The 25,089-nt window shown below is 43.1% G+C and overlaps 1 protein-coding gene across 1 annotated transcript; it reads left to right on the top strand.

Annotated features, from left to right (window-relative positions):
• The first annotated feature begins 611 nt into the window (after positions 1–611).
• Positions 612–24,562, top strand: LOC141167308 (uncharacterized). The gene is made up of 5 exons (XM_073654735.1): positions 612–1,055; positions 1,459–1,517; positions 1,891–1,953; positions 22,298–22,512; positions 22,914–24,562. The coding sequence occupies exons 1-5, from the start codon at positions 612–614 to the stop codon at positions 24,560–24,562; spliced, it is 2,430 nt and encodes an 809-aa protein (XP_073510836.1).
• Positions 24,563–25,089: the final 527 nt, after the last annotated feature.

Genomic DNA, 25,089 nt, shown 5'->3' with positions numbered 1-25,089 from the left:
GTAAAAGGATTTAAAGTGTACTCATTCAAATTAGAGAGACAATTTAAATTAAAAAGATTAGACCTGCCTCCACCGCAGGGGGGCTTGCTCGACCCACCAGCGGACAGGCACCAGTATTGGGAGAGGGGGGCTGGCCGTCAGGGTCCACCGCGGCTCTGGCACAAACCCGGCGACACGGAGGTCGCACGGGCAGGAACGGACTGGCCGTGTCGGCTTCGCACTTTTTTGGTTTTAGAAGGGCATGACATGCCTATATCTGTAATATATAATCAAATCGCTGCACTCCCAATAAGTGGTGCTCAAGAAGGGACCGTGCCCTCAATCAAGTAAAAATAACCTTGGCACTCAAGAGTAAGTTCCAGAAAATGAAAATTTATTGCAGTCCATTACAAATAATGACAAAACGTTTCGGTCACTTAGGACCTTCTTCAGTTGACTGCAGAAAACGCAAAACATTGTGAGTAAATAATAACAACAAAGTTTTTTACAAAATCATACACTACACAAGCAACCACCCGGCACATATAAAAAAATCAATACAGAAATCACAGTTCAAGAGGGTGGAACGTATAGTCTCAGACCCCATCATCCGTCAACAGAGATTACGGGAGATGGGGACAAAATTTAGAGAGAGAGGATACCCTGCGTCCATCCTACAGCCAGAACCAGTCGATCCCACGAGGGCACGCCTGGATAAATCAGATCGGATTGCATTCATCCATACGTATCACCCCTTCACTTACATACTCCACAAAACTATTCGCAAACACTGGAATATCCTACGCACCGGTTACCCATCTATTACCAGCTTTCAAAAACCATTCATGCCCTGTTTTAAACGAGCCCAAAATCTCAAGGACTCCTTGATCCGAGCCGACATTGGCACCAGTAAATCGAAACCCATACAACGCTTTCTCCAGAATCCCAAGACGGGTACCTTTCCATGTTTACAATGTAGGCAATGTAACAATGTTCTTAAAGGCAATATAATATACCATCCACAGACAGGCAAAAAGTACAATATCAAAGGTTTTTATACCTGTGAAAGCGCATTTGTAATTTACCTTATCAAATGCCCCTGTGGTTTGATATATATTGGAGAAACTACACAGCCCATACGGGATAGAATATCAAAACATAAGTCCACGATTAGGTGCAAAAATCTGCTTCTGCCCATTCCCCACCACTTTGTCACCATGGGACACAATATTTCTCAATTAAGGTACCAGGTGTTGGAACAAGTCCCACCACCACGACGCGGGGGTGACCGTATTCGCCTCCTAAAGCAAAGGGAGGCCTTTTGGATCCATGAGATGGATGCTCTCGCACCCAAAGGTCTCAATAGGGAATATGACCTTCTGTCTTTTGTTTAAAAATTTCTGATTCTCTATGAATAATACTTGCTGTGATGCCTTTATATGCAATACCTCTTCCTGACTATCTCTCTTTTATTTACAGATGTTGTCTATCCCTAGAGTGTCTTCCCTTGTCCTCCTCTGTGCTTCCCGAACCATAAAGTACCTACTTGTACCGCTTCTCACAGTCATTAATCCAGCGCAGACATTTCCTGCACTTTGGAACGCAAGCGCACCTCCCGTGGACCGCACACGTGATCTTGAAACGTCACTTCCGGTAAAACGAGGACGTCACTTCCGGTTTCGCGTAAACCGCGTCCTTTAACCCACAATAGCGATTGGCGTGTCCTGCTATTACCTCCCCTATTTAAGAGATCCTCCCCTAGTCTAGTAGTCAGCATACCTAGCGGTGGATACCGCGGCGCCAGACAGAGCAGTATCTAGAACCAGGTATTTATGTTCCTTATCCCTACAAGTTAAACCGATGTGACTTGACTTAGAGTTTTACTCTACTGAATATTCCTTCCATTCCCAGGCAGTCCTTTATAGGACCCTCTAAAGATTTTTGTCCACCAATCCTACCACAGTCTATTTTCTGGTAGGTAACCGTCTCCTTTTCCCTCACTACCACGTTTAGAGAGAGATAGCTTTATTCACATGTAGGAACCCCTCGGGTCCTTTTTTCCTCTTCCCTACTCCTGAATCCCCATCAAATCCCCATTTATTTTGTGATACCTAAATGTTTATTGACATTATATTGATTCTATATGATTTTGTAAAAAACTTTGTTGTTATTATTTACTCACAATGTTTTGCGTTTTCTGCAGTCAACTGAAGAAGGTCCTAAGTGACCGAAACGTTTTGTCATTATTTGTAATGGACTGCAATAAATTTTCATTTTCTGGAACTTACTCTTGAGTGCCATGCCTATATCTGTGTCTCCCCCTCCTTTTACTCCTCCACCTCTTTTCTTTTCGCATGACTATATGTACTTGTCACTTTTCCATGTGTTAGTTGTGTCTTCTGAGCAGTTTGTCAGCTTTTGGACACCTTTTAAGTGTTTTCTATGTGTTTTCTATGTGTTTCTATGTGCTTTTGTTTGCCTGCCATTGGTTTTAACGGTGTTCAAAGGTGTTCGACGAACAGTTCGACGAACAGTTCGGCGAACATACGGGTGTTCGACAAATGGAACCGAACTCGAACACTACGGGGGTAGCTCAACACTACTTTTAACAAACCTTAGCCCCTAGGCTCAGTAATCTGTACAAAATAAAAAGGAAACTAAGCCTTTTCTTCATACCCCTGGATCTAGCACTGCATTTCTGGCCCTGCCTCGGTCTTTGTATTGCTTTTGTTTGCGCATCGCGCACTCTTTTATACCAATACCATACATGCATGTACTATATCATATACCACATGGTTGACCAGGAACTTTTGATGTTTCACTTCCTGGTCACTGACCTGTGTTCCCCTGCTCTGTTCTATTGCTCATATGTATGGGCACTATGGCGGCCGGCCTGACGGGGGCTTTCCTCAGCTGACACTGTTTTAAGGTAAATACTTAATGATATATAAGTATTTGACTTGATGAACTTTACCACTATTATTTTTCCGCTGATGAAGCCACCCTGGTAGTGGTGATACGCATGGGGTTGGTGGGGGTTTTCTTCCCCTTTTTTTCACCTCTTTATGCATTTTTACACACATCACATGCATGGTACTTTGGGTATTTTCCCTAGATAAAAGTCCTATATTTTTTCTTGATATGGTTGTACCTACAACAGAATAGTAATTACCTATATGAGTATCATTTCACATGTTTCCTTGCTTTATCCTGTATTGTAAGCAGGGATTATATTTATTTCTTGGATTGTGCCATTTTGTGTCTATTATGACTCTATGTTTGAGGTTTAGCCCACATAATATTGTGATGGGGCTTGTTGTTATTTTGAAGCCTTGTGCTTTTTAAATGTTTTTAACTGGGTTTGTTTGTCTAGTTACTTGTCCAATAAAAAATTATGATTAAAAGTTGGTGATCCCTGTCTATACATACTTCTTTTCTTTCTCTTATGATGTAACTGCAAATGTCTGGTATGTGATGGGTTGAACACCATAGTATAGTATTACTATTATTGCTATTGTGGTGCCCTCCATTTTTCTCCCTAGTGGTCTTTGTTTTGCTGCAACACGAGAAAGGGACATTATTTTATGGGGGCCAATATGGGGTACATTATCACTGTAAGGGAGCCAGGATGGAAGGCATTATTTCTTACTGGGGACCAGAGTTGGGGACTTTATTACTGTATGGAGGCCAGAATGAGGAACATTATGACTGTATCGGGACCAGAATGGGGAACATTATGATTGTACAAGGATTAGAATAATAGACTATATGACTTCTTAGAGCCCAGAATTAGGGACATTATGACTGTATGGGAGCCAAAATAATGAACATTATTACTATAATAGGGCAAGAAGATAGGACATTATTAATGTATGGGGCCAAATAGGGGATATGTTATGACTGTATGGGGCTACAATGGGTGACATTTTTGACTGTAAGGGGATTACAATGGGGGGCATTATGACTGAATGGGAGCCAGTGAGACAGTAGTTTCCTTTGGCTGGGGATGTGTAAGAAGCACGTGGATGCAATCATCCAATCTCTTGTGCTATGTACTGCGATACCACAGCATCGCTGCATATCACAGAAATCACTGTCTCTTTTGAAACCCAGTCACAGGCAGTTTCAAAGAAGCTCCGTAATGACAAACACAGGGGTTATCAGCTGACCTCCGGCTGTCATGACATCCCATTGGCAACTCGTGATCATGTCACTGATGCACCGATGGGTGGAGTTAATGACTCGCGTATCAAGTTAACAATCGCTGGCGAAGCACTGCTCCACCCGAGATTTTAAGGGGCAAGTCCTGGCTGTAATACACAGCCACCACCTGCCAGGTATGGGGTGGGCTCGCTGCGGGTGCCCGTGTCATACACCTGATTCCAACATGCGGCGGATGTCGTGAAGGGGTTAATTCTTATTCTGTGATGTAAATTATTCATAAAAAGAAGAAATCTACATGTATGAATTTGTTTTAATAACCAAGAAGGCAAAAATAATGTTTTGTAGACATCAGTCATAGTGTTTGATCGGTCAAATGTATATACATAGGGTATATCACATCTCATTAATTAGAGCAGATGGAAGAAAAATATGAGCAGATTTAGAATCAGCGACAAAAACTGACATACAAAAAAAGTAAAATATCTCAGGCACCATGCCAGGATTACTGTCTAACAGTGGGGGGGCAGGGGACTTATTATACTGAAATGGTGGGGGTTATATTATAAATTGCAGTCTGATAGTGTACTAATCGCCCAGTTTGCAATTCCATTTGCTAGAATCGGCAAAAACAAAATGCAAGGGGGCAATTTCTCACACTGCTGAAGAGACACAGTGTGGCTAATGACATCAGGTTAAGTCTTCCCCTTAGTGCCCTGCAGCTATCACATTACATGGTCTAACATAGCCAATAAAGAAGGGACTATCACAATCGTTATATGAGGGCCAGCCAAGCAATGCCATTTTAGGACTTTGCAGCCTAAGTACAGGAGGTTAGAGCACACAACTCATTCCACATAAGGACAGAAAAAGGACTAAATTGGACTGTGTTGTACTACTGCACTAATGCTGCAGAACATTGAGGAAGGGAGTGATAGTACATATTTGAATAATAATCCAAAGGTTTAAGTGAGATAGGGAGGTGCTGTACCTGCATAGTTAGTATGATTGAGGATTCATTGATCTGTGATATACTGCAGTAAAAGTACAGTATCTTAATAACAGCATTTTTTTCATCTTCACACACTGCAATTGGAAACCAGGAGGACAGGTTAATACTCTCTGAACAAATTTTGCTAGTAGAGAAGAATCCTGAAATTTGGGATTGTGTGTCACATGCAGGAAAGCCATATTTTATTTATTTATTTATATATACAAATCACAAAACTCCAGAATCCAGTTCTTTAATTTTTTTTCTGTAAAAAATATTGTATTGTCTTGCTGCTTCCTTATATTGCATTAAGAATGAAGAAAAATATGTGTAATTTTAATTTAAATACAGCAGAATAGATGCCAGCTACAACATATCAATAATCACATAATTGCAGTTGTTCAAAATGTGTACATTACCACTATGGCTGAACTGTGAACTTTGGCAACCTCTCACTGTCATAAATAACCCTAAAATGTCTGCTGCATTCCCTGCCTAGGGTTTTATACAGGTTACAATAGTCACTCTTGATTGGCTGAGCTATACTATGTAATGTGATAGCGGCAAGGCAATATGGGGAAGTCCACACGGTCGAGCTTGTGGTCATGTTAGCCTTCTGTGCTGGATGCAAACTTCTACAATATGTAAAAACGTACCAGCTTTTTTTGGGAAACCTTCTAATTTAATAAAAATATACTCAAATTTGATTCACAGTGAATCTATTTACTCATCTCTAGTGTATGATCTTTACTTCATGATAATATAGCCAAATTATAGACTTTGCTAAAGAGGACATTGTAATTATTAAAATTATGAGCACAAATATTATTAGCCCTGTATGTGGGATATGTCAAAATGCTGTGAATAGCAGATGGCATTCATGGGATGTTTGCGTGTGATCCACATCTGAGAGCTTTAGAAAGTTTTGAATATTTTTTCCACCATAATCTCAATGACAACTACTGGAACCCCACAGAGAAATTTTAATGATAATTTTGATATTCTGAATTCTGATAATTACAGATCGTTACTAGTGTTGAGCGAGCACTAAAATGCTCGGGTGCTCGAAGCTCGGGCCGAGCTCGCCGTGATACTCGGGTGCTCGACCCGAGCAACGATCCCAATGTTAGTCTATGGGAGACCCGAGCATTTTTGCGGCGGCACCCCCGGCAGTCTTTTAAAAGCCTAATAAGTGCCCAAAACGATAGTGACAGTGCTCAAATGACATGGGGACAGCATGGGGATCGCCCTTGGAAGCATTTCTGACCCCCAGGTCACTGCTGTCAACAACGTGGTCAGAGGTATTAAGCCACTTTTACAGGCTCATAATAAAACGTTCAAAAACGAAAGTGAAACTGTCTTCCTGTGAAATATGTTAAGGAATTTCTTTTCCAGGGTAAATACTTGTGTATAGGGTAAAATAAATAACCAAAAACAAAAATACTCCTCCACACTTTGGGCTATGTTCACAATTAGCATTTTTATGCGTTTTTGCACTATTGTATTGCTTTCAACCGTGACAAATGCATTCACCGGGAAATGTCATTTTAACATTTTACAACCTTATCTGGCCATGTGCTGTGTGACACATGCATAAAGTGCTGAAAAGACATGGGAACAGCATCAGCATGGGGAAGACCCCTGGAAGCATCTCTGACACCCAGGTCACTGCCTAAAAGTGTGCCCTTCAGAAGTCATCCTTGCCGCATTAGAAGATGCAGACTTGCAACTATCCCCGTGCAAGTCCTTGTCCCAGGGCAGTGTTCAATTGTACCTCCCCCATTCCTTGCAATGCAAGCGCAAATATGCAGCCAAACACCCACCCACCCCCAGGCTGCAATACCATACTGCTTGCTTGCACTTGAAATTGGGCCTTTTAGGCATGTGGAGGCGTAATCTGGCCACCACGTCATGGCTGCGTTGGCGGCCTGATATCCATACTCAGTCCCCAGCCGCCCGGCGGCCGGGTGTCCACACTCGGTTCCCAGCCACCGGGGGCTGCCGGGTGTCCATACTCGGTCCCCAGCCGCCCCGCGGCCGGGTGTCCACACACGGTCCCCAGCCACCTGGGGGCAGCAGAATGTCCATAAATGGTGCCCAGCCGCCCCTATTTCTCCTGTCAACTTCCCCCCACACACTTTTCTTAGCCCGGCCTGCTTTAGGGCAGCAATGGACGAGCCCACAAGAGAACCAGACTCCTCCGGTGGGCCCTGGCTTCTCCATCAGGGGAGTTGAGAGTGCCAAGGTGAGGAGCATGATGAAGATGATAGAAGTTACCATCTGCTTTGTTTTCTTGGAATGCAAGCGCATGTATGTAGTAGCGGCTAGGCCTGAGGTGGTCAGCGTTTTGGCGTATATCCTACCTCCTCCGAGGATTGCTGGATGTTTTCCTGCTACTATCCCAGTTCTATGACTCCCGTTAAAACAAAGCTTCAGGTGATAAATGATAGATGAGGTAGTGGCAAAGGAGAAAGAGCAGGAGGAACAGGGACCATTCACATCAATATCAGGCCAGTCAACCACATATGTCTTGTAGGATATGTTTCTGTACCAAAAGGAGCAGTTCGGCTACACAATTATAGGGCATACAGTGAGTGCAATGCCTACCAAAAATTTTGAGGCACTCCAATGCCCCTTGGAAATGACATGGAGGTCAGAGGGCGTTAACTAAACCTTTTTTTCCATTTATAGCAACTGGGTCTACTGTGCACTGTTGGCTTAAGCAGTGAATGGAAGGCTTTCCAAAAATTATGAGGAACTGCAATGCCCCTTGAAACAGACGTGGATTACAGCGTACTAAAAACCTTCTACCCATTATTGGGGAGTGGGTCTCCCTTAGTTTTCGCCTTTGCATTGAAAAGCAAAAGCTGACTAAAATTAGGAGGAAATGCAATGCCCATTGGAAGAGACGTGGAGGTTAGAGGTAATTAAAAACAACATTTCAATGTCCCTTGGAAGAGCTGTGGAGTTCAGAGTGGCTTAAGAAGACGCTTTTAACGCCCCTTTGAAGAGACGTGGAGGTCACAGTAGCTTAACAAGACAGTTTTAATGCCGCTCGGAAAAGTGGTGGAGGTCGCAGTAGCTTAACAAGACGGTTTTAATGCCCCTTACAAGAGCCATACAGTACAGCATCTTAAAAACATTATTCCCATTATTGGGGAGTGTGTCTCCCATAGTCTTTGCTTACGCCTTCCAAGCAAAAGCTGCCAAAAATTAGGACGGAGGAACTTGCAATGCCCCTTACAAGAGCCATGCAGTACAGCATATTACAAACATTATTCCCATTATTGAGGAGTGGGTCTCCCATAGTATTTGCTTATGCCTTCCAAGCAAAAGCTGCCAAAAATTATGACGGAGGAACTTGCAATGCCTCTTACAAGAGCCATGCAGTGCAGCATATTACAAACATTATTCTCATTATTGGGGAGTGGGTCTCCCATAGCATTTGCTTTAGCCTTCCAAGCAAAAGCTGCCAAAAATTAGGACGGAGGAACTTGCAATACCTCTTACAAGAGCCATGCAGTACAGCATCTTAAAAACATTATTCCCATTATTGGGGAGTGGGTCTCCCATAGTCTTTGCTTATGCCTTCCAAGCAAAAGCTGCCAAAAATTAGGACGGAGGAACTTGCAATGCCTCTTACAAGAGCCATTCAGTACAGCATGTTACAAACATTAGTCCCATTATTGGGGAGTGGGTCTCCCATAGTATTTGCTTATGCCTTCCAAGCAAAAGCTGCCAAAAATTAGGAGGAAATGCAATGCCCGTTTGAAGAGTTGCGGAGGTTAGAGTTAATTAAAAACAACATTTCAATGCCCCTTGGAAGAGCTGTGGAGTTCAAAGTGGTTTAACAAGTCCCTTTTAATGCTCCTCAGAAGAGACGTGGAGGTCCCAGTAGCTTAAGAAGACGCTTTTAATGCACCTCAGAAGAGATGGGGAGGTCCCAGTAGCTTAACAAGACGCTTTTAATGCCCCTTGGAAAAGTGGTGGAGGTAAAAGTAGCTTAACAAGACGGTTTTAACGCCCCTTGAAAGAATGGTGGAGGCCGTAGTAGCTTAACAAGACGGTTTTAATGCCCCTTGGAAGAGACGTGGAGGTCAGAGTGGTATAACAAGATGGTTTTAATGCCCCTTGGAAGAGTGTTGGAGGTCGCAGTGGAATAAAAAGACAATATTAATACCCCGTGGAAGAGACGTGGAGGTCACATTAGCTTAACAAGATGGTTTTAATGCCCCTTGGAAGAGACGTGGAGGTCAGAGTGGTATAACAAGATGGTTTTAATGCCCCTTGGAAGACTGGTGGAGGTCGCAGTGGAATAAAAAGACAATATCAATGCACCGTGGAAGAGTCGTGGAGGTCACAGTAGCTTAACAAGACGGTTTTAATGCCCCTTGGAAAAGTGGTGGAGGTCACAGTAGCTTAACAAGACGGTTTTATTGCCCCTTGGAAGAGACATGGAGGTCAGAGTGGTATAACAAGACGGTTTTAATGCCACTTGGAAGAGTGGTGGAGGTTGCAGTGGAATAAAAAGACAAGATCAATGCACCGTGGAAGAGTCGTGGAGGTCTCAGTAGCTTAACAAGACGGTTTTAATGCCCCTTGGAAGAGACATGGAGGTCAGAGTGATAAAACAAGACGGTTTTAATGCCCCTTGGAAGAGTGGTGGAGGTCGCAGTGGAATAAAAAGACAATAACAATGCCCCATGGAAGAGACGTGGAGGTCTCATTAGCTTAACAAGATGGTTTTAATGCCCATTGGAACAGTCGTGGAGGTCACAGTAGCTTAACAAGACGGTTTTAATGCCACTTGGAAAAGTGGTGGACGTCACAGTAGCTTAACAAGATGGTTTTAATGCCCCTTGGAAGAGACGTGGAGGTCAGAGTGGTTTAACAAGACGGTTTTCATGCCCCTTAAAAGAATGGTGGAGGTCGCAGTAGCTTAACAAGACGGTTTTAATGCCCCTTGGAAGAGACGTGGAGATCAGAGAGGTTTAACAAGACGGTTTTAATGCCCCTTGAAAGAATGGTGGAGGTCACAGTAGCTTAACAAGACGGTTTTAAGGCCCCTTGGAAGAGACGTGGAGGTCAGAGTGGAATAACAAGACGGTTTTAATGCCCATTGGAAAAGTGGTGGAGGTTGCAGTGGAATAAAAGGACAATATCAATGCACCGTGGAAGAGTCGTGGAGGTCACAGTAGCTTAACAAGATGGTTTTAATGCCCCTTGGAAAAGTGGTGGAGGTCACAGCTTAACAAGACGGTTTTAATGCCCCTTGGAAGAGACGTGGAGGTCAGAGTGGTATAACAAGACGGTTTTAATGCCCCTTGGAAGAGTGGTGGAGGTCGCAGTGGAATAAAAAGAAAATATCAATGCACCGTGGAAGAGTCATGGAGGTCGCAGTAGCTTAACACGACGGTTTTAATGCCCCTTTGATAAGTGGTGGAGGTCGCAGTAGACGGATAAGACGGTTTTAATGCCCCTTACAAGAGCCATACAGTACAGCATCTTAAAAATATTATTCCCATTATTGGGGAGTGGGTCTCCCACAGTCTTTGCTTATGCTTTCCAAGCAAAAGCTGACAAAAATAAGGATGGAGGAACTTTCAATAATGGCAACACGGACCACGGTCACCCTGGTGGGATAGTTGTGGTGGAGGCTGAGGATAAGGAGAAGAACATAAAACAGCCGAAATGAGGAAGCGTATACCCATGTGTGGGTGTGAAGCGGTGCATGTAAATACACCTCCCAAAATAACACAGTGGATTTGACTTTATGTTACTCTGCTGTCATTTGGTGGTGATGAGAAGTCTGGCCCAATCCAGCCCTTGTTCATTTTGATAAGGGTCAGCTTGTCAGCATTGTCAGTTGAAAGGTGAGTGCGCTTATCAGTTATAATTTCCCCAGAGGCACTAAAACCACGCTCTGATAACACGCTAGCGCCAGGGCAGGCCAGGAACTCCAAGGCGTACAGAGCGAGTTCATTCCAAGTGTCCAGCTTGGATACCCAATAATTAAAAGGCACAGAGGAATCACGGAGGACGCTGGTACGGTCGGCAAGGTACACCCTCATCATCTTTTGAAACTTTCCACTCCTTGTGAGAGTACCCACTCAGGGTCTGTCCGAAGGGAGGGTCTGAGAAAACTGTCCCAGAACATTGACAGTGTTCCCCTGCCTCTGCTGGATTGGAGTTGCGTCTCTCTCGCATGTACGCCTTGGTTGGGCAACGAACTGTGACCTCTGCCGCTAGCGTGTTCAGATGGGAATTTTTTAATAGTTCTGCAGCAAGGGCCTTCTGGTATTGGCCCATTTTTGTAGACCTCTCCACCTCAGGAATAAGAGAGTGAAAGTTCTCCTTGTAGCTGGGGGTCTAAAAGTGTCACCAACCAGTAATGACTGTCATCCAACATTTCGACAACGCGAGGGTCACGGTTAAGGCAGCGTAACATAAAGTCAGCCATGCGTGCCACACTGGTAACGGGCAAAATTTCTGTGTCCTCACCAAGATGGTGACTGACCATGCTCTCCTCCTCCTTCCCCCTGTCCTCAGGCCACCCACGCTGAACCGACGGTATGACAGTTGCACAGATACTACCATCTACAGCGCATGATACCAGCTCCTGTTCTTCCTCCTCCTCCTCCTCCTCTCCCCCATTGTCCCCCAATGCACGTTAGGATGAGATGAGGCTGGGCTGTGTGTAATCGCCCGCTACGGCTTCTTGATCCATCTCATCATACTCTGGCTGCAATGCCTCCTCTTTAATTCTCTGCAGAGAGCGTTGCAAAAGACAGACAAGTGGGATGCTGACGCTAATGATGGCGTCATCGCCACTCACCATCTTGGTGGCCTCCTCAAAGTTTGTCAGGATGGTACATATGTCAGACATCCAGGTCCACTCCTGAGGTCTTATGTGTGGAGTCTGACCTGAATATCGACGGCCTTGTTGCAGCTGGTACTCCACAACTGCTCTCTTCTGCTCACAAATCCTTTGCAACATGTGGAGGGTAGAGTTTCAACGTGTGGGGACATCACACATCAGTCGGTGTGACGGAAGCTGCAAACGCTGCTGCGACACAGCAAGGGCGGCGGAGGCTGTAGCCGACTTGAGAAAATGAGCTGACAGGTGGCGTACTTTCACGAGCAGATCTGGCAACTCGGGGTACGATTTAAGAAACCGCTGAACCACGAGGTTAAGCACATGAGCCAGGCATGGTACGTGTGTGATCTCGCCTCGCCTCAGAGCCGCCACCAGGTTACGGCCATTGTCACACACGACCATGCCTGGATCTAGGTTCAGCGGTCTCAGCCACAGATCTGCCTGCTCTTTCACAGCTGTCCACAACTCACAAGCAGTGTGAGGTTTCTCACCTAAGCTTATGAGTTTCAGCACAGCCTGTTGCCGCTTGGCGGAGGCAGTACTGCAGTGCTTCCAGCTTGTAACTTATGTGGTGATATCTGAGATGGAGGCTGAACATGAGGAGGAGGAGGGGGATGATGCGCAGGAGCTGTACACTGTGTGGGCAACTCTGACTGGCATAGGGCCCGCAATCCTCGGTGTGGGGAGGATGTGTTCCGTCCCAAGGTCCGACTGGGTCCAGGCTTCCACTATGTTTACCCAGTGTGCCGTCAGGGAGATGTACCGTCCCTGGCCACAAGCACTTGTCCACGTGTCCGTTGTCAGGTGGACTCTCCCAGTAACTGCGTTGTTGAGGGCACAGCAGATGTTTTGGGACACATCCTTGTGTAGTGCGGGGATGGCACACCGGGCAAAATAGTGTCGGCTGGGGACCGAGTACCGTGGGACGGCCACCGCCATAAGGTTCCGGAAGGATTCCGTCTCCACCAGCCTAAAAGGCAGCATTTCCAATGCAAGCAGTCGTGAAATGTGCGAATTTAGGACTGTGGCCTGTGGGGTGTTAGCTGCGAATTTCCGCTTTCATTCAAAGGTCTGGGATATGGACAATTGAACGCTGCGGTGGGACGTGGACGTGGACGTTGATGCTGTTTCCTGAGAAACTGCCATAACAAGTGAAGACTGAGAGGAGGGGGCATCTTTGCATGCAGTATGGACAGGGGATTGCCTTGCACACACAACAGGGGGTTCTATTGCACGCACAATAGCGGAAGAAGCAGTGGTGACACCCGCTGACACTGGTCGTGGACCCTGGGGTTCGCCCCACAAAGTCGGGTGCTTTGCTGCCATGTGCCTCATCATGCTGGTGGTGGTCAGGCTGGTAGTTTTGTCACCCCTGCTGATGCTAGCATGGCAGGTGGTACAAATGGCCTTTTAGGAGTTATCGGCAGAGTCTTTAAAAAAATTCCAGACTCTTGAAGACCTACCGCTTTTACTGGCAATGACCCTCATGTTGGTGTTACGGGGAACGGTTGCCCGCCTTCTGTCTGTGGCCACCACACTGCTTCTTCCTGCCTGTTGGGGTACTCTGCCTCCCTCCCCCTGTGTGCTGCTGGCCTCACTCTGCATGTCCTCCTGCCACGTTGGGTCAGTTACTAGATCATCCACCACCTCCTCCTCTTCCACTTGTGCACCACGATCCTCCTCCTCACTTCCTGGCAATTGTGTCTCGTCATCGTCCACCTCTTGTGACAAATTGCCAGCGTCGACTTCCTGTGGCCGTGGCTGTTAAAATATTTGGGCATCGCTACATGGGATCTCCTCTTCCACCACTTCAAGCTGAGCAGGCGAGGGGCACAAATCAGGAAATGGACCAGTGAACAGCACTTCAGAGGGTCCAAGTGTGGGATCAGTTGCTATCTGACGACACTCGGCATGGTGGGAGGAAGGAGCCTCAGGGTGAGGAGGAGTATGTGGTCGAGACTCACGGCTACTAAGAGTTGACCGTGTGGAAGACAGACCGGAGGTGGTGGTGCCCAGGTAACTGGAAGTATTATCTGATATCCACTTAATAACCTGTTCACACTGATCAGTTCGCAATACTGGTGTTGTTCTGTGCTTCCCTAGTAATTCGGTCAAGAAGTGGGAGCGAGAAGATGTGGCTGTTGGTTGTGGCACATTTTCACCTTGGCCACGCCCCCGTCCTCTGCACGCACCATCACCAGAACGTCCACTTCCATGTCCCTTGCCACGCGCCTTGCCCATTGTAAAGGAAGTAAAATAGCTTATACTCGCACTATCAATGGAAAAAGGGTAATAAAAAATAGATTAGAACCGTGGAAGAGGAAAACCACAGTTCTATTTCTCTGGCCTACACCCGACTCTTTTAAACAATCTGAACAATCAGATAGAAACTATTACTGTTTTTCACTATCACTGAACAGTGAGCGACACACTCAAACTGTTTTTTTTTTAGATACAAACGGCCCAAAAGTGGATAATACAGAGATTTGACCCATGGAACTGAAAAACCACACTTGGATTTCTCGGGCCTAAACCAGACTATTTTCAACAGATATATTTTTGTGTCTGAACAATCAGGAGACACTACTGTTTTTTTTTACGGCAAAAAATGCGAAAAGCAGGATAATAGAGATTTTTTACCGTGGAACAGCAAACCCACAGTTATAATTTACTGGTGTATACTAGACTTTTTTACATATATATATTTGCGGCTGAACAGTGAGCGACACACTCAAACTGTTTTTTTTTAGATACAAATGGCCTAAAAGTGGATAATACAGAGATTTGACCCGTGGAACTGAAAAACCACACTTGGATTTCTCGGGCCTACACCAGACTATTTTCAACAGATATATTTTTGTGTCTGAAAAATCAGGAGACACTACTGTTTTTTTTTACGGCAAAAAATGCGAAAAGCGGGATAATAGAGATTTTTTACCGCGGAACATCAAAACCACAGTTATAATTTACTAGTGTATACCAGACATGTTTAAATATATATATTTGCGACTGAACAGTGAGCGACACACTCAAACTGTTTTTTTTTTAGATATAAGCGGCCCAAAAGTGAATAATACAGAGATTTGACCTGTGGAACTGCAAAACCACACTTGGATTTCTCAGACCTACACCAGACTATTTTCAACCGATATATTTTTGTGTCTGAACAATCAGGAGACACTATTGTTTTTTCTTACGGCAAAAAATGCGAAAAGCAGGATAATAGAGATTTTTTTACCATGGAACAGCAAACCCACAGTTATAATTTACTGGTGTATACCAGACTTTTTTACATATATATATTTGCGGCTGAACAGTGAGCGACACACTCAAACTGTTTTTTTTTAGATACAAATGGCCTAAAAGTGGATAATACAGAGATTTGACCCGTGGAACTGAAAAACCACACTTGGATTTCTTGGGCCTACACCAGACTATTTTCAACAGATATATTTTTGTGTCTGAACAATCAGGAGACACTACTGTTTTTTTTTACGGCAAAAAATGCGAAAAGCGGGATAATAGAGATTTTTTACCGTGGAACATCAAAACCACAGTTATAATTTACTGGTGTATACCAGACATTTTTAAATATATATATTTGCGGCTGAACAGTGAGCGACACACTCAAACTGTTTTTTTTTTAGATATAAGCGGCCCAAAAGTGAATAATACAGAGATTTGACCTGTGGAACTGCAAAACCACACTTGGATTTCTCAGGCCTACACCAGACTATTTTCAACCGATATATTTTTGTGTCTGAACAATCAGGAGACACTATTGTTTTTTCTTACGGCAAAAAATGCGAAAAGCAGGATAATAGAGATTTTTTTACCGTGGAACAGCAAACCCACAGTTATAATTTACTAGTGTATACCAGACTTTTTTACATATATATATTTGCGGCTGAACAGTGAGCGACACACTCAAACTGTTTTTTTTTTAGATATAAACGGCCCAAAAGTGGATAATACAGAGATTTGACCCGTGGAACTGCAAAACCACACTTGGATTTCTCGGGCCTACACCAGACTATTTTCAACAGATATATTTGTGTCTGAAAAATCAGAGACACACTTTTTTTTTTTTTTGGGGGGGGGGGGGTGGCACCAAAAGGTTAATAAGACGGGTATTTCTACAGTGTGAAGGAGGGAAAAAAAAGACGATTTAGATGAAAAAAAAGGATTTTTACTGGCCCCCGAGACCTGGAGCTAAGTCCAGCAATTTCAGCAACAGGAGCACACAGGACTGTAATGCAGCATTTGCTGGTATAACCACTGCGTCTTCTATACAGCCTGCCTGCCTGATATCTGGGATGGATATTAGTCCTGAGAAGGACTGTTTGTTTGATCTGGCAGCCTTTACAGACCCTACACTAACTATTTTGCAGGATATGTCTCTCCCTAGCTCAGCAGCACTCTTCCTACACTGTCTGATCCGGAGCGACTGTGTCCAAGATGGCGGCGCCCGGTTTTAAATACTCGAGGTGACGCTGTGCGGCCAGCCAATCACTGTAATGCCCACAACCAACATGGCTGCGGCATTACAGTGACTGGCTGGCAATCCCTGCATGTTCATTGGCTCTGTAAAGAGCGCCAAACATGCAGGGCGGAGACCCGATCTCCCGCCCGAGTAACCCGGAAATGCTTGGTGCTCGCCGAACATCCCGAGTAGCGTGATGCTCGGGCGAGTACCGAGCAGTGTCGAGCATGCTTGCTCCACACTAATCGTTACCTTAAAGTAGTTACTTAGATATCGTAGATCAATGTAAAGATATTTTCTACTGAAACACTTTTTATAACATATCAAAGTAACTACTTTAAGGTAACGATCTGTACTTGTTAATGATTGTAATCTGGAAATTTGTGATTCCAACTGCTTAGTGTGATTTATTAAGGTCTTTGTCTCCAATTATAAAATAATGTAATTTCATCAAATACTTTATGTTCCTCTATGTTTCTGGCCAGAATCCACCAGTCAATACTCTTCTAGAAAAGAACTAGCTCATGTATTAGTTACATGTGATTTTAACAAAATTTTTGTAATCCAATAACCATAGACATTGAATTGATGATGTAATTATTGTTGATTATATTTCACTCTGTACAGAAAGGCAATGATGGAGCATTGACATCCCGTGTTAATAAAATAATCAATTGACCATTACTGCTCTGCTGAGCACAAGCTACATATTGTAATTAAATGGGTGGAATTGACTAAGAGCAGAAGTTTCTTTGTAGGTTTGAGGGACAGAAATTATAGTTTACAGCCAAGAATTTGTTTTATGCAAAGTAGTATTGGATTTTTCTGCATTACCCAAAGTATATTGACAGAAGATTCAATCAGACTCTACATTTAGTCTCAATTCACTTTTTGATCTATGAAGCTTAATTGCGCAAGCTTTTAAACTTTTTAACTTACTCCAAAGCTATCCATCCAATTTAACTATATATTATTTTTATTAACATAAAAATAAATTGGAAATAAACATATAATTAAAGATCAGCCGATCAATTCTTGGGATTCCATTCCTGTTTCCAGATCAGTGGCACCTGGTGGCTAGACAGGAGGCCCACAGACCTCTTACCTTTCAATGTCCCCGATGGGGCATTTAATTTTTTTTTTCAGAGCTGATGCGACGTCATCTGTTCATCACATCATACTAATCAAAAGCCATGCCAAGGATGCCAGAAGGTAAGAGATTCACGGGCCTACCATCTAGGCATCAGGTACCACTGACCAGGATACTAAACCCGAGTCCCGTGAATCGATCCGCTCATCTCTACATATAATGTATAGACACATATAGAAAACTAGTATTACATATTATAAATTACCTCCTAGCCTCATTGAAAAAAAAAGTCTTAATTGTAAAGCAAACATTTCTTCAACATCAATATGATACTGTATGGCAGTAAATATAAATTTTGCAATCAATAAACATCACCAGGTATTAGCACAACATGAGCCTTAATGGTAACCGGTATGTGTGGCAAGCTGGTTTACTTTTGCTTATGCTTTATCTACCAATCATATTTGAATCATCCTATAGTCACTATGCCAGAGTATTGTAAGGGTATTTTTTAACATATTGAAGCAATAGGCACAAAAAAGAAGAGTGCAGATCACTACAACTCTTCCAACTAACCTATACACACAAACACCTGGCTGTGCTGATCGTCCATGTGTTTTTGCCACTTCCACACGTATTGTCACACATTTTTACACATTGCAATAAATCACTGGAGGTAACTATGAATCAATAAGGCCAATGATTGGCTGCAGCAGTGACACAAGATATACAGGATGTGACTGCTGGAGCAGGGATAATACAAGACGTGTGGGAAGAATTAAACATATGGTACTGGGACAGCAGAGTTTAAACAGGAGATTATAACTTGAGTAGTTGTTTTAATACTTTTGTTTATTGTGGGCAAATTTTTAAATATAATGGAAATCCCTTTAATTTTCCATTGCAGCTGGTTTCAGAAACTATGTAGGGGTGAAACTCAATATACTTCATGTTGCTTTTTTGCTGTGTTTATTTCTGCAGCCAATACCTGATCTCTTGCTAGTTAAAAATCTGCAGCCTAAAATAAGGTTTTGCAGCCTTTTTTGATGCTTTTTTTGCTGCATTTTTGCTTAATCTTTTCTAGCATTTTTCAAGATCCCAAAGTTTATCTTTGCTTCCACCTTGTAAGCAAGAACAATGCATGGTGTTAGGGAGAAAAGTTTTTATGTCTGTAAAAATAGTGACTATTCTGAACAAAAAAAGCAGGATTCATGTAGGAAGTGCAGCCATGAACTAAGGTTACATGAGTTTATGAAAAAATACATAATTATGCTATGTTCACACGTTGAGTATTTAGTCATTTTACATCAGTATATGTAAGCCAAAACTAGGAGTGGGTGAAAAATGCAGAAGTGGTGATGTGTTTCTATTATACTTTTCCTCTGATTGTTCCACTCCTGAGTTTGGCTTACAAATATTGATGTAAAAAATTAACCGAATACTGATCGTGTGAACATGGCCTTACATTGTTTACTTTGACATATTGGTAGGGCATTGAATTGGTTGGGACTTTTCCATATAGATTGTAAGCTTGCGACCAGGGCTCTCACTCCTGTAACTGTTGAAATGTGAAACATTGTATTGTTTATATTGTCTGAATACATCCCTACTTAATTGTAAAGTTCTGCGTAACATGTTGGCGCTATATAAATAAAAATTATTATTATTATTATTATTACTTTAACACATATCACAAATTGAATTAAACTGTAATAATACTAACAGCCATGCTGATGTGATGATACCAAGACATTACAGTTTATTCTGGGGAAAATCACAAAAATAAATGGGCTTCACATCCCACTCCAACGCATGAAGAGTTGAAGACGGGAATACTCTGGACCTGGTCTTCTCCCGTCTCTGCTCGCTGCATGATTTTACTAACTCCCCTCTCCCACTCTCAGACCACAATCTTCTTTCCTTCTCTGTCAAGAACTGTCTCCTCACCCGGGACACCCCGACTTACCACACTTATAGGCATACACGTACCATTAATACCAAGCAGCTTATGGACAATCTACACACATCTTTAGCCTCATCTCCTCCCTCTCCTGTCCAGACTTAGAATTGTCACACTACAATAATACACTGAAGAGTGCCCTAGATGAAGCAGCACCTTTTATATGCAAAAAGACCCGACACAGACAACAGCAGCCCTGGCACATGATGCAAACACACTTTCTTCAGAACTGCTCAAGGTGTGCTGAGCGTCAGTGGAGAAAATCACTTTTAGCGGAAAACTTCATCCACTATAAATTCATGCTCAAAACCTATAACTCTGCCCTTCATCTGGCAAAACAATCCTACTTCACCACCCTCATCACTGTCCAACAATCTAAAACAACTTTTTGAAACCTTAAACTCCCTTCTGAAACCTAAGGCACAGGCCCCAATCACCAACCTCAGCGGGGAGGATCTGGCTGCTTATTTCCTAGAAAAAATAAACCACATCCATCAGAACATCTCAGCCCAATCTACCCAGTGCCTGGACTCCCTTCCCTGTCACACTTCAAGCTCACTTGCCTTCTTTGAGCCTGTCACAGAAGAAGAAGTTACCCAGCTCCTCGCTTCTTCTCGGCCTGCAACCTGCAAAAGTGACCCCATTCCCTCACATCTTTTGCAGTCCCTCGCACCGGTGGTCACCACTCACCTGACTAAAATATTTAACTTCTCTCTTTCTTGAGGTATCTTTCCCTGCTCAGTTAGACATGCCATCATAACCCCTTTACTTAAAAAACCATCCCTGGACCAGAACTGCACTGCTAACTACAAACCTGTCTCTAATCTGCCATTCATTTCTAAACTTCTGGAATGCTTGGTCCACTCCCATTTAATCCGCCATCTCTCAGATAACTCTCTCCTCAACCCTCTACAATCTGGTTTCCGCTCTTTACACTCCACTGAAACTGCCCTCACTAAAGTCTCTAATGATCTAATAACAGCTAAATACAAAGGTCATTGCTCCTTGCTGATTCTCGTGGATCTCTCTGCCGCATTTGACACTGTGGATCACCAGCTCCTCCTCACTATGCTCTGTTCTATAGGCCTCAAGTACACCGTTCTCTCCTGGTTCTCCTCCTATCTCTCTGACCGCTCCTTCACTGTATCTTTTGCCGGCTCCTATTCCTCTCCTCGTCCCCTTACTATCGGGGTTCCGCAGGGCTCAGTCCTAGGCCCCCTCCTATTCTCTCTATACACTGCCCCTATTGGATAAACAATCAGCATATTTTGGTTCCAGTACCATCTCTATGCTGACGACACCCAATTATACACTTCCTCTGAAATCACCCCTACCCTAATACAAAATACCAAGGATTGTCTGCCTGCTGTCTCTAACATCATGTCCTCCCTCTATCTTAAACTGAATCTCTCCAAAACTGAACTTCTTGTATTTCTCCCTTCTACTAACCTAACTCTACCTAACATTGAAATTACCTTGGAGGGTTCAACCATAACTCCCAAGCAGCATGCCTGCTGCCTTGGGGTCATATTCGACATTAAACTTTCTTTTACTCTCTACATCCGATCACTCACCCTCTCTTGCCACCTGCATCTTAAAAACATCTCCAGAATACGACCTTTTCTCACCTTTGAAACTGCTAAAACTCTTACTGTCTCTCTGATTCACTCTCGTCTGGACTACTGCAACTCTCTTCTGATCAGTCTTCCTCTCACCAAACTTTCTCCTCTCCAATCCATCTTGAATGCAGCAGCCAGGGTCGTATTTCTGTCCAGCCGCTCCTCCGATGCCTCCATCTTGTGTCAGTCACTACACTGGTTACCCATTCGCTACACATTCCAATATAAACTCATTGCTCTCACCCACAAAGCTCTCCACAGTTCTGAACCGCGTTATTTCTCCTCTCTCATCTCTGTCTATCGCCCTACACGTGCCCTCCATTCTACAAATGACCTAAGACTAATATCCCCCATAATCTGAACCTCGCATCTCCGTCTCCAAGACTTCTCTCGTGCTGCGTCAGTTCTCTGGAATGTGCTTCCCCAGAGATCCGACTGATACCTAGCCCCCACATCTTCAAACAAGCTTTAACACTAGAACTACTGATGGAGTCATTTTGACTCCTTTCATTTTTTATTTCTCTTCTGTGACTACATTTTTCAGAATTCCGGCTTGAAACTCGGTGACTTTTCCTCAAATATGATGTGAAAAAAGATTTTGTGAGAATAAATAATTTTGGTGAAAAATTTGCGCGTTTTTTTCAAAATTTACCAAGAACTACTGAAGGGAGTCATTTTGACTCCCTACTATATTTTGAGGTCCTTTTGTCACTAAATGTTGCTATAAAGTTTTGTGCATAATTTTTTCACTCTGTCTTATTTACCCTGATGTTCATATAGATGTAGTTCAATTTACATGTCAACTTTTCACATTTTCCTTGTGTTTTACCTGCTTGTATTACTGTGTAATGCTGAACAAAATAGCTTGTTTACTCTAGGCTCTTATCTTATGCTAATGAAGGGTGGTGTTTTTCTAAGGTCCTAGCAGGAGACAGTATTCTGGATAGTAACTTTACTTTCAGTTCAGCTGAAGAGACAAAGAGAACAGACGCAGACATACGAGCTCTGAAGTCTCATACAGGTATGAATTGTTATGAAATAGTTTAGCTGTCTGTCAACTGATTCAGCCCACCTACTTTTGAAGGTGGCAGAACAGTTATTATTTCTTTTAGTTTTCATTTCATTTCTATTTTTCAGCAGGGAACTATATAGAATTATGGAATTTGTGAGGAATATGGAGAGAAGACGTTTGATAAAGCCTCAGGATATTCTGGCTACTTTGCAATCCATACCGGAGGATGAATCGGAATCCGAATTGCAGGAACATGTATTTGATTCTGACAGTGATGAAGATTTCATTCCTCAGAACATATCAAGTGAATCTGAAGACTCAGAAGGAACAAATCCAGAAGGTAAGTAGTTATGTGTATTTATTTGTTCTTCCACACACTGAGTTAGGGCCTGTGCACACTAGCAGAATTCTGGCTGAATAGCCATCTGGATATTCTTGCCGCAATACAGGCCGTACCTTCCCGCTCATGCCTGAAGCTCCGCTCCGAACCCCGGGCTGGAGCCGCTGTCAGGGACAGAGCAGCGCTTGCTTACGCGCGAGCACGGCTCCGTCCCAGACAGCGGCTCCAGCCCGGGGTTCGGAGCGGAGCTTCAGGTATGAAACTCCGCTCTGTACCTGAGCGGGCAGGTACGGGCCGGATTGTGGTGAGAATATCCGGTCGGATATTCCGCCGCTAATCCAGCCAGTGTGCACGGACCCTTACAAAACAAAAATTCTAAATATTCATCAACTTTTTTACAGATATTCCAAGCACATCAACTGGGGATCGGGCTCATGCAGTTATGTTGCCTCGTGACCATCCTCCTGGTCGTGGACAGAAAAAATCAGCAAAACGTCCCAGAAATGAAAGAACAACAGATAACGATGGCGGCGAAGGTAATGCAACAACAAACACCAGAGAAGGCGAATCTGAAGGAATACTAGTTTCAGCGGATGGTATTCAATGGAAACCTGTTGAAATTGGAGAACACTTGCCTGGTAGGCGTGACAGCCAAAATATTCTTCGAGAAGCACCTGGCCCTACAGGATACGCCAGAAGAAATATCATTATCGATAGTCCTTTGAGTGCATGGCGTTTATTTTTTGATTCATATATATTGACACATATAAAGAACTGTACGCTTGCAGAAGCATGCAGGAACAATAATTTACAGTTTACTCTATCTGATGAGGAGCTAGATGCATTCACTGCGATATTCTATGCTCGTGGAATATCTGGCACGAACCGTCACTCGATTAGCAGTATTTGGTGTAATGACTGGGGAATACCGTTTTGCAAAGCGACAATGTCTAGGGACCGCTTTGTTGAAATTATGAGGTTTCTCAGCTTTGATGAGAAATCTACTCGATCGGAGAGACTGCAAACGGACAAGTTTGCTCTATTTTCTACTGTGTGGGACAGGTTTATTGAAAATTGTATTGCGTGTTACAAACCTGGCCCATACATAACGGTGGTTGAGCAACTTTTCCCAAGCAAAACTAGGTGTCCATTCACGCAGTACATGCCTTCCAAACCAGATAAATATGGCCACAAATATTGGCTAGCTGTTGATAAGAGGAGCAAATATCTGGCAAATGGCTTCCCTTATCTAGGCAAAGATGACACACGCCGTGCTGGGGACCGTTTAGCTGACCATGTGGTAATGAAGTTATTGGACCCGTTTTTGAAAAAAGGTCGCAATGTTACAACCGATAATTATTTTACTTCAGTAAAATTAGCTAAACAGCTAAAAAGCAAAGGAACAACCATCGTGGGAACACTGAACAAGATAAGGCGAGAAGTGCCTAAAGAAATAAAATCCATGAAAGAGGAATTGTACAACACTAAAGTGTTTAGAAATGAAGACAATTTTACACTTACAGTATATCAAGGAAAGCCCAACAAAAATGTTGTCATTTTGAGTTCCGTCCATCCAGATGTTGTTGTTGCGTCAGATTCCGCTAAAAAAACTCCAGAAACGGTAAAGTTTTACAATGAAACAAAATATGGAGTAGATGTAGTGGATCAGATGGCACGAAAATATACCACACGAACATGCACAAGGAGATGGCCTGTTCATGCATTTGAAAATGCCTTAGACTTTGCGGGTATAAATGCATGGATAATATTCAAGGAGATTACCCACCAAAAAATGTCACGCAAGGCATTTTTGCAAACGCTTGTGAGAGAGTTGAGTGTTCCTTATGTCACAGATAGGGAAAAGGGTTCCACGTCCCAAGTTTCTACATGCTCAGAAGTGATGGTTCAAACAAAATTTTGCCAGATCAAAGAAAAGTGCAAGAAAAATAGATCTGTCGGAAATTGTAAGACTTGTGGTAAGTCTTTGTGTGGGCAATGTACTGCCATAAATCAAAGGCAATGCCTAAAATGCGAAACACCAAATGTTTAGAAGGTGAATTCTGCGCCATATTTTCATTTTTATGCTCCTCCACCTACATTTTCTCTGCTTTTTGTTCTTCAGTTGTTGTTTATATGTGTGCACTTGAATAAAAAAAAATGTTTGAAAAACGTCTATTATAATTATTGTTATTTTCTGTAGAAAAATAAGAAAAGCAGAAAAAAAACAATCAAAAGCATTACTGTTGGATCTCACAATAATAATACATTACAAAAAATATAATTATTAATAAATAACCACAAATGAAACTCTAAAAATAAACGAAAACAAGCAAGGAGTCAAAATGACTCCTTTCAGTAGTTCTAGGCGGGGTCACGAGTCCAGTAGTCCTAGTGTTAAAAACGTACCTCTTTAAACAAGCCTACCACCTCAACTCAGTAACCTAACTTTCCCCTGTTACCTCCTTCTAAATATTATTCAGAATCTGTTCCCTACTATTCATCTGTCTCCACACCCTCTATGCACACGATAACTGCACTCCATACTTTATTACTGCACTTAAATATACTGGCTGATGA

The sequence above is a fragment of the Phyllobates terribilis genome, unplaced genomic scaffold (assembly GCF_046119375.1).
Source record: "Phyllobates terribilis strain yellow unplaced genomic scaffold, ASM4611937v1 Scaffold_11__3_contigs__length_659146591, whole genome shotgun sequence".
NCBI lineage: Eukaryota > Metazoa > Chordata > Amphibia > Anura > Dendrobatidae > Phyllobates > Phyllobates terribilis.
The sequence above is the reverse complement of the archived record's forward strand: the minus strand, read 5'-3'. Positions and strand labels throughout refer to the sequence as shown.